Source organism: Mandrillus leucophaeus, unplaced genomic scaffold, assembly GCF_000951045.1.
Source record: "Mandrillus leucophaeus isolate KB7577 unplaced genomic scaffold, Mleu.le_1.0 Scaffold1154, whole genome shotgun sequence".
Lineage (NCBI taxonomy): Eukaryota > Metazoa > Chordata > Mammalia > Primates > Cercopithecidae > Mandrillus > Mandrillus leucophaeus.
Window position 1 is genome coordinate 393,949 of NW_012099810.1, and position 16,107 is coordinate 410,055.

The 16,107-nt window shown below is 36.7% G+C and overlaps 1 protein-coding gene across 4 annotated transcripts; it reads right to left on the reverse strand.

Moving 5' to 3' along the window:
* Nucleotides 1-371: 371 nt before the first annotated feature.
* On the reverse strand, nucleotides 372-14,617 carry LIPF (lipase, gastric). Of its 4 annotated transcripts, none has more exons than XM_011998207.1 (11): nucleotides 14,459-14,565; nucleotides 13,397-13,477; nucleotides 11,563-11,678; nucleotides 11,279-11,396; nucleotides 10,210-10,309; nucleotides 9,019-9,128; nucleotides 7,016-7,152; nucleotides 5,279-5,425; nucleotides 3,358-3,429; nucleotides 2,903-2,974; nucleotides 372-742 (listed from the first exon to the last, which is right to left on the reverse strand). In XM_011998207.1, exons 3-11 carry the CDS (start codon nucleotides 11,665-11,667, stop codon nucleotides 506-508), a joined length of 1,098 nt encoding a protein of 365 aa, XP_011853597.1. In that variant the 5' UTR covers nucleotides 11,668-11,678; nucleotides 13,397-13,477; nucleotides 14,459-14,565; the 3' UTR covers nucleotides 372-505. The 4 variants fall into 4 exon arrangements, with proteins under 4 accessions (XP_011853597.1, XP_011853579.1, XP_011853591.1 ...); XM_011998199.1 differs by having other exon boundaries at nucleotides 373-742; nucleotides 10,210-10,408; nucleotides 14,459-14,512; XM_011998189.1 differs by lacking the exon at nucleotides 13,397-13,477 and having other exon boundaries at nucleotides 10,210-10,408; nucleotides 14,459-14,617.
* Between the last annotated feature and the right edge of the window lie 1,490 nt (nucleotides 14,618-16,107).

Here is a 16,107-nt window from a genome sequence, read left to right on the forward strand (position 1 = left end):
CTCCCTGGGAAGTGAAAGTGAGTTGATCCAGTTTACATCCCAATTGGCCTTTCCATGGGATTAAATTTGCAAAATAGCAAGTGATAGGCCCCACTACACAGATGGAAAGACTCGGCTTCATCAGCAATAGAAAGCAATATACTCAGCATCAAGCGTACATAAGCAGAGTGAATATGAAGCCAACACTGTTCTTTGGTAACCCTTATGGCTCACAGCTCATATATAAGTGAGTTCAGAAGAGAAACTGAATGGGAAAATGAGAAGAGAAGTTTCACCTCCCCAGAAATATGTTCTCTCAAGTATTTCTAGATAAATTTCCAGGTGAAAATCAAATTTCTTTAAATTAAAAAAATTCAAAATGACAAATGGAAGTTTGTTGATGCCAATATATTTCTAAAGTCAGAATTACAGAAACAAGCACTGCATGTCAAACATTAGGAAAATACTATGTATGAGACAATAAAGTATTTTGGAAAAACAAATGGATAATTCTTTAAATCCAGAACTACTTTTCATCTTTGGATATCATAGAAACAATTTCATTGTAAACTTCTTGAGGGGCGTCCATTGCCCAGATAAAATCCAAGTGATTGTAAAAAGGAATCTCCTTGTGGTAAACAAGATTGGAGAGTTTTGGAAGCAAAAGGCCAACGTCTTGGGGGTCAGCCAATAGGTCCTCGCCACCGCTCCACACTGCAATTGGTACAGTCATGGCTGTCACATTGTAGTAGGGAGGTTGGGACTAGAAAAGACAAGAGAAAGAACCAGAGTTTAGGTAAACACACTTTAAACCCAGTACTTATTCTTCAAGTAGAGTGTATAACACTAACTGACAGTTTTATAAGTGAATTCTAGCAATGATTGCACAGAGAAAACCACCTTTATCCACAGAGCAAAGTGAATGCAATATGTTTTAGATCAGTGCTTCTCAAATTCTAATGGGCCTGTGAATCGCCTGAGGATCTTGTTGAAGTAAAGATTCTGATTCAGTAGATCTGGGGAAGAGCCTGAGATTCTGCATTCATAGGTGATTCTGATGCCATTGGCTCCAAACCCTGCTCTGAATAGTAAGGCTTCAGACAGTAAGTCTTACAAATTAAGAACATAGATTGCAACTCAAGCTAAAGGAAATGGATTTGATTAGATTCTAATTGTTAATAGGTTGTTTCTACCCAAACACTCTAAAATATGATCTTAAAATGTCCCGAGTCATTTATTTTGGCTCTGTATTGACTTCCCAGTATGGTCAGGGGATAGGTCAGTTGTTTCAGTTATGGAACTGTAATTGTCGAATACTTACCTGAGTATTTACAAAATGTTGCCTCAAATTCTGAGAAAGGGTATTATCATCCCCATGTCCTATTTCTTGAAAATCACAATTCACACATATATTTTAAAGAGGTTTACAAAGCAGAAAAGGGAATAAGAAAATTATCTCGAATTTTCTTGCTGCTCAGAGAGAATTTTGTTAGAATTCTTTTAGATCATAGTTCCAAGAATAGTAATCCAATATACTCAAAGTTTATGTATTCTCACCTTTTGTGTAATAGCCAATTTGCCATAGCAAAATATTTTATGATATGTAATTTTCCCTAATATTTTCATGATTTCTATTATATTTCCTAAATATTAGAGAAAAGGGAGTAGTATGGAGAATATTCATAATTATAAACCCAGTTTATTTTACTTATATCCTATTATTCAAAGAGTTTTCCAGATGCTGGCCCTGGCTCTTAAATTAGTGTCACTGCTTCAGTTAGTTAAAGACCAACCTGGTATATTATTGGTTTGGTTGGAAGAAGGGTGGACTTCGGGACTGGGTTTCTTGTTCCTCTAAGATGTAGTCCTCTGATTATGAGTATTAGAGCCCATTAGAAAGAGAGACTCAAAGCAAGCCTGTGTTTTGGAGATTTTGAGAAGGTGTTGGTGGAGGGAAAAAATGTTTTCAACAGAAGTTTTATCTCATGCTATTCTGAAAACTTTAAAGACATCAAAAATGCAAAATCAAGGTTGGGGGACGCCTTCTCTACACATAGGACATTGTTGTTAAAACATATCAATCCCTTCTAAATTTTGAGTCATGGAAACAGATGAAAATTAGTAGAGTTGTTCAGCTACTACTTGGATGGAAAAATTGGATGTGGTGAAAAGGAAGAAGAGAAGGTTACAAAATACTATAGGGTACTTCCCTTGTTCAAAAATAGTCAATGATAACCTGAGAGCTTACACTGAGCTAAGAGCTTATAGATATTATAGCACTAAATCCTGTCAACAACTTCCTGAGCCTAGGTGAAGAGATGAAGAAATGATTGCCTAAACTCATACTGACTGAAGATAAGATAAACTCCTAAGTCTGGATTCTTAGTACAACAAGTGCGAGGACTGCTTAATATGTCTGCCTATGCCAAAGGCCTCTGCCTATTGTAAAATATTTCCAGCCTTGACCGGCAAGCACAGCATCTTTTTCTTCTGTTTGGGAATATATTCCAGTGAAATCACTCCTCTGGCTGTCAACAAAGGGAGGGATAATGTTTAAGAAGACTGGAAATTCCAACTCTATCTCATGAACAGTTAGAATTATTAGCTTATTATATCAGGTATTTGTACTTCAGAAAGGAGAGGACAGTTTGCTGGGGATCTGGGATATGGGACAGGTCTGTGTAATGGCAATGGGAGTGGTAAGTCCTGGGAAGTCTCTCACACATGGGGATGTAGTACTTTGAGGGCAGCTTTAAATGAGCCTAGGCACCAGAGAATGAATGCGTAGTCATGTGGGAGAATGGGAGACAGCACATCAACATTCCTTTGGAAAATAGATGCACAGTTAACATAATTTCTTCTTTAATATTTAAATAGTTAGTATTGTTCAAAATGTGAATAATTCCAACTTTAAGAAGCTTACCTGATTATAGTGCATCCTATTCTGAACTGGGCTTCCCCAGTCATAAGCTTGGAATTTCCCAGACTTAACAGCCTAACATAGAGAAATTAAAAACAAACAAATAAAAATTATTATATTGTGAAAAATAAAATTCAAACATTTCCAAGCAGTTTATTTTCAACTTAAACAATTATTAAGAAACACTTTTCTTATTCCAAAAGATGATTAATAATCTAAGACAAGGTATTTATGTAAGTTTAAATGCAGCTTCACTCAAAATAATTTTTCTTGCATGCTAAGTCATAAAAAGCATTTGCTTCTTTGAAATAAATTCATAGTTACTTTTGTATGGTTATCAGTGCCAGAAAAATTACCTTCTAGGTGTACTCAGCAGGATATTTTAAAAATGTGTTTAGGTAAAGTGAAAAGGGTTGAGACCCACAAAATAAGTTTTAACAGCATTTGGAAAACAATACCTGGCTCCAATGCAACATGTTTTGAACAGAAGTTCCTGCTGGATTATGTGATACATACACATCCAAGCGACTCTAGAAATCAACACACACACATATTATATGCATATGTAGACACATACTCAGTTTCTTAAAAACAGTAAAGATTTATGTTTTCTGATTCAGGTCAAGTGTTTAAAGGTAGCATTTACTGGAAGGATATGAATAACACATTTGTATGTCACTTCAGAATTTGCAGGGTGCAATTGCATGTGTTAACCCATCTAATTTGTAGCTGCCTAATGAGGAGAACTTATTAGTTCCATTTTATCAAAATGAAAATTGGGGCACAAAGAAGTTTAGAGAAATGTCCAAGATCCACACAGAATGGAGCCAGATACTTTAATTTGGGTCTCTGAGCCTAAATTCTCAGCTTTTATGCTTCTCTACCCAGTGCTAGAGTGCTGTAGGTTAAGTATTCACCCACAGGCCTCTTCCTTTGCAGAACCCCAGGCAGCAAACTGAAGTTCCTTTCTCAAGTTGCAGAGGGCCACTTTATAGTGACTCTTAATGCCATTAATACAGCAGACTGTGGCCAGAGTGAAACAAATTGGCCACCTTCATTGGAGACTGAAGATTCTCTTCTGCAAATTATTATGCAGAAGATGGCATCTCCAATTTCCTTTGTCTTATTTTACTATTATTTTACTTATAAGACTCTCACTAATGGAATGCAATAATTTGTTCTGCCTTTTCTTAGTGTGATGAGGATAGGCTACTCTCTGTTAAACTCCACATATGGAATGACAAGTAACTACAACACTTCATAGAATTATACTTTCTTATCAATAGATGTAATTTTCTTAGGTGTTCAAGGGTATATAACTAAAGTGACAATTTTGAGTGGAGATAGTTGTCTATGAATAGTAGTAGAAAACCTTATATGCTATTACTATGTGCTATATGCTTTGTACAATGTTCTATATGCTTTAAACATACTAGCTCATTTGATCTTCACAATAACCCATTTCGTGGATGAGGAAATCAAGACAGAGGAGTTTAACTCAGTTCCAAATGTAGGGTTTGAATTTAAACTGACCTAAATCCATACTCTTAACTACTTCATGATAGTGTATTTTGTCACGTATGTTTTGAAACTCGAACTCAATACAAAGTGAATGAAAAGGTAGATAAAGAATATGGGCAAAGTCAGCCAGGCACGGTGGCCCACGCCTGTAATCCCAGCACTTTGGGAGGCCGAGGCGTGTGGATCATGAGGTCAGGAGATCAAGACCATCCTCGCTAATGCGATGAAACCCCGTCTCTACTACAAATACAAAAAAATTGCTGGGCATGGTGGCGGGCCCCTGTAGTTCCAGCTACTCGGGAGGCTGAGGCAGGAGAATGGTGTGAACCTGGGAGGCAGAGCTTGCAGTGAGCCGAGATCGCACCACTGTACTCCAGCCTAGGTGACAGAGCGAGACCCCGTCTCAAAAAAAGAATATGGGCAAAGTCTTACATAAATAGTTGCTCAGAAATATGGTCTGTAAGATTGATGGAAATTACTGTCAGCGTTAGAAATATTTATTGAAAACATTTATTCAATAAAGACATTTTTCTCACAAAGGAGCCACTAAAATATATGGTTCAGTCCTTTCTCTCACAGAATTTAAATGTAACACCTAGTATTTAGGTGGTCATAACTGAGTAGTAAATTGTTTTTTTTTTCTTCATGTTGTTTATTTGTTTTAGGGGCAATTGGGGTGATGGAAGGATGCTGGAAGTGACAAAATTGGGAGCAATGATTTGTGATTTCTCTCATGTTTATCAGGATATCGCAGTTCTGAACCTACTCCTAGTTCTCATAAAGTACCATTTCTAAGTGGCAATGAAACAAGTAATCAAAGATGTTGCTCAAAATATAGAAATTGAAATGCATACTAACCGTGTTAAAGTTCTTACTGTCAAATCCACAAATGATAAATAAGGCATTGCTGCAAAGGAGATTCAGTGTCTGGCGGGAGCACACTTCAGTAGCAAGAAATTGATCAAAGAAGTTGTGTGGCAAGAACATTTTGTTACCAAATATAATCTGAAAAATAAAGGCACTATTAGAGGGTTGTAGCAATCAAGCTGCAGAAAAGACTCACTAGTTTATCTAATCTACTTATACATGTGTGATTAGGATGATGATATATTCTTATTTTTACATGTTGTTTTAGGAATTTCCAATACTTTCATTTAGTTAATTCCCTCAAGAAAGCTGTGAAATGGGCAGCGCAGATATCAATACTGGGTATCTATTGTGGCACAGAACAGTACTGGCTGCTGAGAGGAAGTATAAGACATAAAGAGTACAATCTAGTTGGGGTGATAGGGGTTGTGGGATAAAATCTTAAAAATACATGGCAGACTGTCATAATGAAGTGCCAAGATGTGAGATTTCAGCAATAAATTGTGAAAAGTTTGGGAGGAGAAATGGTGACTTGGCCATATTTTCAGCAAAGCCTTTACAGAGGCACTGAGGCTCAGTATAAGAATAGAAAGAGTTTGCCCCAACTCTCTTTGAGGAAGGCAGATATTTTGTCATCTCTATTTTATAAATGAGGAAACATGAGGTTAACATGAGTCAGGGTCTTGGGCTAATTAGAGCTCGATTATACCTAGAATCCTTACCCAAGCCTCTAACTTGAGGTCTAGCGCTTTTCTAAATTTTAATCTACGTCTGCATTGCCTATCAGAAAATCTGAGTACAAGTAGGAAAGAAGTTCTCAATTGATGTAGCCAATAAAAATATCTGGGTCATCACAAAATTTTGGATTTTAATAAAAGTTTTCCAAATGTAGTTTGCCTATAGGTAAGTTCTCTTAGGCTTTAAACATACATATTAATACAGAATGAAAAGAGATGAATAGTACAAAACCATAGAAGGAAATGGAATCATTATATTTTATAGCCTGAGGCTAAACCGTTCTCCTAAAGGAAAGAGTGTGTGTGTGTGTGTGTGTGTGTGTGTGTGTGTTGGTTTCACTGAGTGAGAGAATTAGGGTATTAAGCACTGTCAAACAAAAAGATTAATTGATAACGTGTGCCTACTGCATAAGGCACTTAACATTTATAATGTATTGAAATCCACACTACTGACTTATGAAATCCCCGTTTAAAGATGAAGGAGCTCTTAGGAAAGCCAAAAGGGAAAGCCACGAGAGATCTCAAGGTGTTTGCCTCACTCAATCATTGATTTATTTCTTCCTCTTCTCCTTTTCCCTTTCCTTCCTTTCCCTCCTCTTTCCAGTCTCTCTGTCCCGAGTGGGTTAGTCTTCTTATTTTACTATTTTGTCTTATTTTTATTTCCTCTTCCCTCCTCCTGGAGGGGAATCACAGCCTTGACACAACTGTGTAGAGTGCTTGATAAACCATCTGTGAAAAAGCAAATCTACTCCCAGGCATTGCTGACCCACATGAAGCTAATCAAGAACAAAGAAAGAAGGGGATCTCGCAGGCTGTAGAGGAGATTCAAACATGGTCAGTGCTATCAAAGAAATAATACAGGTGCATACAGTTCCACTTTTGGATATAAAAATGATTATTCTCTTTTTATAACTCTGTTCTCTTTCTATAACTTTAAAATCCATGGGCAATCGAGTATCTTCGATTCACTTAATTAAAGAGAATTGCATACCTTAAAGAGGAATTCAGGAACAAATCTAAGTTTGTTTATAAGGCTTTTTGTATACTTCACAGTGGCAACAGGAGCTAGAGCATAGAAGGTTTTGATTCTTTTTGCCAGGCTGGGATTGGTGGAAAAGGCAATAAAACCTGAAAAAGAACCAGGAACTGGTGAAAAAGGTGTGTGTGTGTGTGTTGTTGTTGTTTTGTTTGTTTGTTTGTACAAGTGTGACATTATTTTGGACTTACTAAGGATGGTGTTTGAGAAAACCTGAGAACTTGGCATCTCTGCTGGCTCAGAGTAATTAGATTTTGGTATATTTGTTTTATTTTCATAGATTTTTCTATGGGGACATGAGGCTGTAACGTTTTAAAAGTTATCATAAACCCTTATCTGACCTTAGAAAATAGACCAAATTTGGGATACTCACATGGTTACAAAAAATAGTTATTTGTGCTATATTTTTTAGGAATTTAAATTTATATCATCACAATGAGATAATTAATTAACACTTAATATGAGTAGAGTATATAAGTGGAAAGGTTAAGAGTAGAATTTTAAGATATGACGAAACTCGATTTGAATCCTGGCTCTGTGGTTTATTAGTTTTGTGACCTTGGACAAGCCACCTAATCTCTAAGAACCACTGTTTCCCTGTCTGAAATACAAGGATAGTGGTGAGTGCTTCATTAGGTTGTTAGGAACTGAAGGAAGTAAATCATATAAAGAAAGAATTTATCATGATTCTTGGCACATAGTAAATGCTTGATAAATGAGGACCCAAGAGAATTCAAATTATCTATACATAGTAAATACATTCAGTAATTAATTTTGTAAGCAGTAGTATACTAGCAGATGAGGATGTGATCAAGTAGTTATCAAGTTTAACTCTGCAGTATAGCTACATAGGCAAGGCCCTCCCACTGTCAATAATGACATATTGATGAGACTCAACAATGGCCTAAAAAAACCATTTCACATTTAGAGAACTATATAATATGTAGTCTGATTCTATTTGTGGAAGAATGGTTTTTCCAAGAACACCCTTCATCCAGGTCACCACCATCTCCCACATGGGTACTATACGCGTCCTCTAATTGGTTCTCTGTTCCTGCCCCTTTGCCCCTGGCAACAAAAGGGATCCTGTTATGAATCATGTAACTCTTCAATTCAAAGTTATTCTGCAGTTTTCTTTTTTTCTCAGAATGAAAGTTAAAATCCCTACAACAGCCAAAGTGCCTTGAACAGTCTTTCCTCCCGAGCCTCTGTGATCTCGTCTCTCACTCTGTCTTGTCTCTTTCTCAATTTGATTTATTCACACAAGGCATAGCTTCACTGCTGTTCCTTGAACAAACTAGGTGTGCTCCAGCTTCAGATTCTTCTCACTTGCTATTCTCTCTTTCTGGAACATCTGATGCCTACGAGGTAGGCACATGACTCACTCTCTGACCTTCATCATGGCTTTACCCAAAGAGTGCTTGTGTTACCTATCTACAATTTCTGTGACCCCTCTGGTGCTCTCTAATGTAATTCACTGGGTTATTTTCTCTCCATAGCTTTACCATTATCTAAAATATATTATATTTTGCTTTGTAACCTTTTTTATTTTCTCTGCTTCCTATCTCTAGAGTATAAGTGGCACAAAGGCAGAAGTTCTCTTCTATTTTATTTATTTCTGTATTCTTTGGATACATCATAGGAGCCTGTCCCATAAATACAGTCAAATGAATAAACTCAGTTCAGTGGCTGTATGGTATAATGCTTCAGAGTATGTGCTTGGGAATCAGACTGCCTGAGCTACCCTATTGGTAATAATCCATGTAACCTTGCACGAACTGCATCCCCTTGTTTTGTTTTCCCATATAATAGGAATTATAATTGTCCATATGTCATCGTGTTGTTGGAGGCATTGCATGAATGGAAAGCAATTAATGTGGTTGCTAACATGCCTACCATAACCACTGGGAAAATGTTTATGAGAAGTAAACCACTTGGCCTTGACTGCCATTACTTACCGATGGTGGTACCCTGGGAATGGCCGACATAGTGTAGCTGCTTCTGTCCAGTTTTGTTTACAATGAAGTCGATTGTGGCTGGAAGGTCATATTTAGCCATTTCATCAAAGCTGAAAGGAAAAAGACAAAATGAAAGTGAATACATTTCCTTGCTATTGTTTCTAAAATTCAAGCATTTATAGCTAATGATCCCTTTGGGATACAGAAAACTGGATTCTCTAAACATTGATGCTTATAGACCCTCAGTGAATGTCAGGTGTCCTTTGGGGCGGCTTCTTATAAACAACTGACATCATTTATGAAGCACAGCACTGCAGCACAATTGAATCCAAACAAGATAGTATCTGTAAGTGGGAATTATTTCCATCCCTGAAATGAAATGTCAGATTTAATAATAATGTGTATGCTGTGTTCCAGTGTCATTTAACATAAATCCTATATTTCTCTGTTTTATTTTTCACAAATCAGCCAACATGATATTTTGAAAACGAAAACTGTATTATGCCACTCCCCTGTTAAAACTTCTCTGTGCACTCAGAATGAGGCCCAAGGCTCTCACTGTCACCACTACTGCCCCATCAGCACCTCAGTCTTCACTCATGTCATTTTCCCTTTCCCCGCTACACCTGGGACACACAGGTTTCCTTTCAGCTGCTAGAACTCTTGGAACACTTTCATGCCTTAGCATCAGCAGCCAGGTTTTCTTCTGTTCTCTACCTCCATCAGTAATTTCCCGGAATAAGGCACAAGAAGACCAGTGAGAGAAGCCTGTGATAATCTCTCCATGACATCTGAATTTCAGTCTCCCTACCCCTCCTATTGATGATGATTCAGATTGCTGTTCTCCTACCCCCAACTGGGTTTTCACATCTCTCTTGAGTCCATATGGACATTCCTTTGGAATTTTCTGGGGGCAGTGAATTTCCTTGCTTCAGCCATATTGTTCATTCCATTTGGAAAAGCACACTCAGGGATTCCCTAATGGGAGACTCTTGAGATCGCAGGAAGTTTGAAGGAAAAACTACCCTAGGAATGAGATACATGGAAGACTCCAAGAATGGTTTAGAATGAAAATGACTTATCTATCCTCCTACTAGGAGTGTAATTTGTTAAAATGGGACTGGATTAGAAGGGGCAAATGCCTATGCTTTTAAAGCCCAGTGTTTATTTTTAATTGTCCCTTTTGTTTACCTGAAAGCCCAGAATTCAACTGAATCTGGTGAATAGTACAAGTTTCTCCTGGCCCAGGTGTTTCCTCTGCTATTGCCCAGCCACACATCATAACCAGCGTCTGCCAGAATGAAGGCAAGGCTGTTGTTCGGCAGGTTGGAAATCCAGTTTGTGGCTGATGCAAGCAAACCATGCTGCAAAAACACAACAGGTCTCTGGCCTAAGGAAGAAAAATGTTTATAAACTTTATAAATGCATTCCTTATTCTAGGATAAACGTGAGGCTAGAAACAGTCTTCCATATGACTAGCACTAAACACATTTGCCTGATTGAGTTGATTATTTTTGAATATCTTATCTTAATTGTGGTGATGATTTCTCAGGGAGTTGATTTCTCAGATGCCAAAACTTATGAAACTGCACACCTTAAATATGAGCAGCTTATTATATGCCAGTTACATCTCAATAAAACTATTGAAAAAATTATATTCTCAGGTAATTCAGCACAATGTTAAATTTGGTAAAATGTGAGTGGTAAAATTACGAGTAATTTTTTTTTCTTTTTATACTTCACAACTTTTCTACAATGATAAAAAGGTAAATTTTTGATAATACTAGTGAAAATTGGCCTGTATGTGTTTGGGAAATGAGCCTGGAATTGGCTCCCCATCTTCCCCTCTGCAACATGCACCCTGGCTAACTGTTCCTGATCCTCTAGATCTTCATCCAGTTATTGTTTCTGAGAGTGAGCTTTCCTTGACTCCCCTAGCTGGGGTAGGTGGTTTTATTAAAACTTTCAGTTTAATATCCTATGCACAGCTGTAGCTTGAGCTTATCACATATTATTATAATCACTCATTTACTTACCTATTTCATTGGCTTGATGATGATCTCCTTGAAGACCAAAAATATAGCTTATTTTTGCATTTCCAGAATCAGCAAGACATTATATTTTTAGGAAGAAATAAAAGGAGGAAAAAGGGAAGAACAAAAGAATGAAAAGATGGAGGAAGAAAAGAGAGAGGGAAGGAAGAATAAAGAAGGAAAGCAAAAAAGAGAGAAAAGAAGGAAGAAAAGAAGCTCACATATACCTGTATTCCCTGAATTTTTCTTCCCATAAGGAATTCTGTTGACTTCAAGGATGTAACCATCTTCAGTCACAACTTCGTATTCTTCATTTGGGTATCCCCAATAAGTAATCATCTGACTCTGAGGAAGAAAACCCAAAAGGTGAAATTTTAGTTGATTTTTAGATATATCTAATAAATGAATATTACTGTTTATTTTTAATTGGTCATATAAAATCTTTAACTCATTATGATTTTAAATAATAGCATCTTTTAGTTTTATGGAGTTTTTTCCCAGAGTAACTTACAATGTTCATAGTTGCTTCAGGGCTTTCAGGATTTAATTTTCCAAAGAGACCATGTGTAGTCCCCAGTACGGATATCAAACTTGCCATTGTTAAAAGCAGCCACATTTTGGACCTGCCTGAAAGAAAAGAATAACCGGTGCCATGATTAACCCATTATACTTTCATAATGCTTATATTTTATGCCAATTTTACCTTTGTGCCAAGTAGAGGAATGCTTGGGTTTGATTATATTCTCTTGGCAATAAACTGGGACATGTGGATGTCAGCACAGGTAACTTAATGCTTTTAATGCTTAACATGTTTTCACTGTTTGATTCCTTTTGTTTAAGAACATTTCCCACTTGGTTTCAAGCCATACTGAATTAATCTTAATTGGCAAAAAAAGAAAATAAAAGCCTCTAATTGGCATAACAATGTGTCCTTATTATGCTTTATGTTTAAGACTTTCGCCTGCTTATTTTGAGAGCCCAGTTTTGCGTGAGGGATGTGTGGGCCTTTGACTTCTCTATATCCAATCTCTATATAATGTGTGTTCAAAGTCATCATGATGATTTTAAATGTTGTTTATAATAGTTAGTCCACAAACATTTACTGATTTGAGGTTATTATGTGATTTTCTCACCTCTGCTTCCAGGGTAGTTGGGACTACAGGTGTTCATCTAGCTAATTTTTTTTTTTTTTTTAAAGAAATAGGGTGTTTCTACATTACTCAGGCTGGTCTCGAACTCCTGGCCTCAAGGTATCTTCCCGCCTGGGCTTCCCAAAGCACTGGGATTATGGACATGAGCCACCACACCCAGCCTTATAGACTATATTTGATATTAGACCCAAAACACCCACATTTCCTTCTATGTTGTAGTCACCAATTATAAGTTTGAGAATCCTCAGATATTAAGCTGGTGAAAAAGCTTCAGTAGAGAAGTGATGTTGTCCTCAAATATTTGAAGGTGAGCCATGTAGAGGACAGTTTTAAATCACTTCATTTTTAGTGTGTCAGAAACAAATTATTCAATAAATATTTATCGAGAAACTATATGTTAGGAGCAATATTTGGAGGTCACATGTATAAATATTTGACTTGAATACAGTGAGGAATTTGTAACATTTGGATCTTTGGATTCAAGTGGAATTCTTTGAAAAGTGGTGACTTCCCAGTTGCTGATAGTATTTCAGTAAAACCCATTTATAGTAATTCATGCAGAGCATATAGCATAGTTCGTGATTTACAGTAAAGCCAGACCAGAACTCTGAAGGCCTAAATCTGACTCTCTGGTCTAATAGTTTGCCCACTGATTTAGTATAGGATTAGATTTAAGGGTATCTCTTAAAAATCAGTTTTCGGCTGGGCGTGGTAGCTCATGCCTGCAAACCCAACACTTTGGGAGGCCAAGGCGGGTGGATCACGAGGTCAGGAGATCGAGCCATCCTGGCTAACACGATGAAACCCCGTCTCTACTAAAAATACAAAAAAATTAGCTGGGTGTGGTGACACGCGCCTGTAATCCCAGCTACTCGGGAGGCTGAGGCGGAAGAGTCCTTGAACCCGGGAGGTGGAGGTTGCAGTGAGTAGGGATCACCCCGTTGCACTCCAGCCCAGGAGACAGTGCAAGACTCCGTCTCAAAAAAAAAAAAAAAAAAAAAAAAAAAAAAAAAAAATCAGTTTTTAACTTAGCCTTGTTTTTACCATGATATTTTAGGCAGAGATAAACTAATATAGAAAGACTAACCAGTAGTGTTGGAACATTCAAACCAGAGGCTTTCATCAAACATTTCAGGAAGCCACATGGCCTCTATTAAGTGATTTGCCATTGCAAAGTTAGGACACTTAACCTACTGATTGCGTTGGAGAACACCCCAACGGGCTCAAAGATGTTCAAGGGCAGAATAAATTTCTCAAAATGCTTGTTGCCAAGTCCTAGGAAAATACCAGTAATTAACACATACAGAGGGTTCACTGTGTGCTGTACTGTGTGTTCAACATGGTATACGTGAAATGAACTATCTTTGCTAAGACAGTTTCTCATCTACAGAATAAGGCCTGTAATAGTACACTTCTCTATGTTAGGGGAATTCATTATGATAACAAAAATAAAGTTCTTAACATGCTGGGTATCTTATAAACATTAATTAGATATAGTTATTATTACTATTATCTCATTTAATTCTCATAGCAACTCTATGAAGTAGGTAGCGTTATATTATTCATTTTACAAATAACCAAGGTAAGGCTAAAAGAGGACTCACCCAATCAAATACATAGAAAGTAGTGGAGCCCGTATTTGAAACTAGATAGTCTATTTCCAAAGGCTATGTTCTTCCCACTGTAATACTTCTTCAGTGTGACCCTGGGCCAGCTTTTATAGGGACATCCCCAGGGAGATTTATATAATTTGGTCTAGACTTCTGTTTTGAAAGGTTTATAATTTAAATAAATGTTTTAGTAGCCTATAAAGTTTCACAATAGTATTAATAATGTTCAATTCAACAGCAGTTGATTTGTATGATATTAAATAGTCAACATAGCATATTAATACAGTCAATTATATGACAATAGAGTACTGATCTATTCCTTCTCAAAAAGAAGAATCATAGAGACTAGACTTTCACATTAGGAACTTAATAAACAAATTTGTAGTTCAATAATTAAGAAATTATGAGATTTTCACATTTGGCACTAATTGCAATAATAAACAAATTTGTCTTTCCATAATTAAGAATCTCATGTCCATACAAAAAAAAAATCAAATCCTAGAGGGATAAGCCATAATTTAAACAGATACATTTATACAGGTGAATCTGCAACAAGTATCTAAGCCTTTAAAGAATGCATCTCTTGGGATAAAGAAAAAATCTAATAATTCAAATAACAATTTTGTTCAGCAGAAGTTCTACTTACAGTTTCCTCAGAAATAGTTAGGATTCTGTTTCTCTGGCTGGCTGGTTAATATTTTGGTCAACGTTGTACTGACTTCTTATATACAAAACCTTCAACAATGGTCAAATTCCTCATCCATTGATTACATTACCGAAAAGGCTTACTATCTGGGCATCATCTAATGTTAACAGGACAAAACTAAAAATTAAATATTGCGTTCATTTTCACATAGTACTGAGTGCTCACCTTTAACTTTTAACAAAGACAAATATTGGCCAAAGTAGTTCTGAGGATTAAAATGATTTAGGAACCACTAAAAATAATTCTTGATAGCCTAAACATATAAAAGTTTTTGAGTCAAAGGTATAATGCAAATGATTATATAGTTTGGCTCAGATAGAGAGGCATAAAATGACAAAAGGCCACCTGTTATTCTTTAAAAATGCAGCAGATAAGCTCTTTTGACTAGATGGTTAGATATGGGAATGTGTTCAGCAAAGATTAATATTTTATTATGGTCTTTGACCAAGGTCTCCAATCCTACAGATAATGGTCTAGTTATTATACAAAACCCAGCCCTTGACCTTTAAGAACATATATTTGGTGTGTTTTCCCTTTTGAGAAATCTAGGCTTAACACCTGGATGATGAAACAATCTGTACAACAAACCTTCAAGACACAGGTTTACCTATGTAACAAACCTGGACTTGTACCCCTAAACTTAAAATGAAAGTTAAAAAAAGCAAACAAAAAAAAAACTATTGGTTATAGTTTGAACAACGTGAATGTGTTTATAAAAGAATTATAGATTTAAAAAATATATTATGTTTTAAAATACAGTTGATCCTTTACAACCATCATGAACATCTGTTGCTCGTGGGATACATGTGCAGATGGTGCAGGTTTGCTGCATAGTATACATGCTCCATGGTTGTTTGCTGCACCCATCAACCCATCATCTACGTTAGGTATTTCTCCTAATGCTATCCCTCCCATTGCCCCCTATCCCATGGCAGGCCCTGGTGTGTTACATTCCCTTCCCTGTGTCCATGTATTCTCATTGTTCAGCTCCCACTTGTGAATGAGAACACATGGTGTTTGATTTTCTGTTCCTGTGTTAGTTTGCTGAGAATGATGGTTTCCAGCTTCATCCGTGTCCCTGCAAAGGACATGAACTCATCCTTTCTTATGGCTGTATAGTATTCCATGGTGTATATGTGCCACATTTTCTTTATCCAGTCTATCATTGATGGGCAGTTGGGTTGGTTCCAAGTCTTTGCTATTGTGAATAGTGCTGCAATAAACATATGTGTGCATGTGTTCTTTACAGTAGAATGATTTATAATCCTTGGGGTATATACCCAGTAATGGGATTGCTGGGTCAAATGGTATTTCTGGTTCTAGATCTTTGAGGAAATGCCACACTGTCTTCCACAACAGTTGAACTAATTTACACTCCCATCAACAGTGAAAAAGCGTTCCTATTTCTCCACATCCTCTCCAGCGTCTGTTATTTCCTGATTTTTTAATGATTGCCATTCTAACTGGAGTGAGATGATATCTCATTGTGGTTTTGATTTGCATTTCTCTAATGAACAGTGATGATGAGTTTTTTTTTCATATGTTTGTTGGCCGCATAACTGTCTTCTTTTTTTTATTATTATTATTAT

Bases quoted from the DNA above. Each gene is read 5' to 3' on its own strand.
- LIPF (XM_011998189.1), bottom strand. From the start codon at position 11,667: ATGTGGCTGCTTTTAACAATGGCAAGTTTGATATCCGTACTGGGGACT. The intron at 7,153-9,018 runs GTAAGTAATGGC...GTTCTTTTTCAG, and splicing joins TTCCCAGGGTACCACCATCG to GTTTTATTGCCTTTTCCACC. The intron at 743-2,902 runs GTAAGCTTCTTA...TGTCTTTTCTAG, and splicing joins ATAGGATGCACTATAATCAG to TCCCAACCTCCCTACTACAA.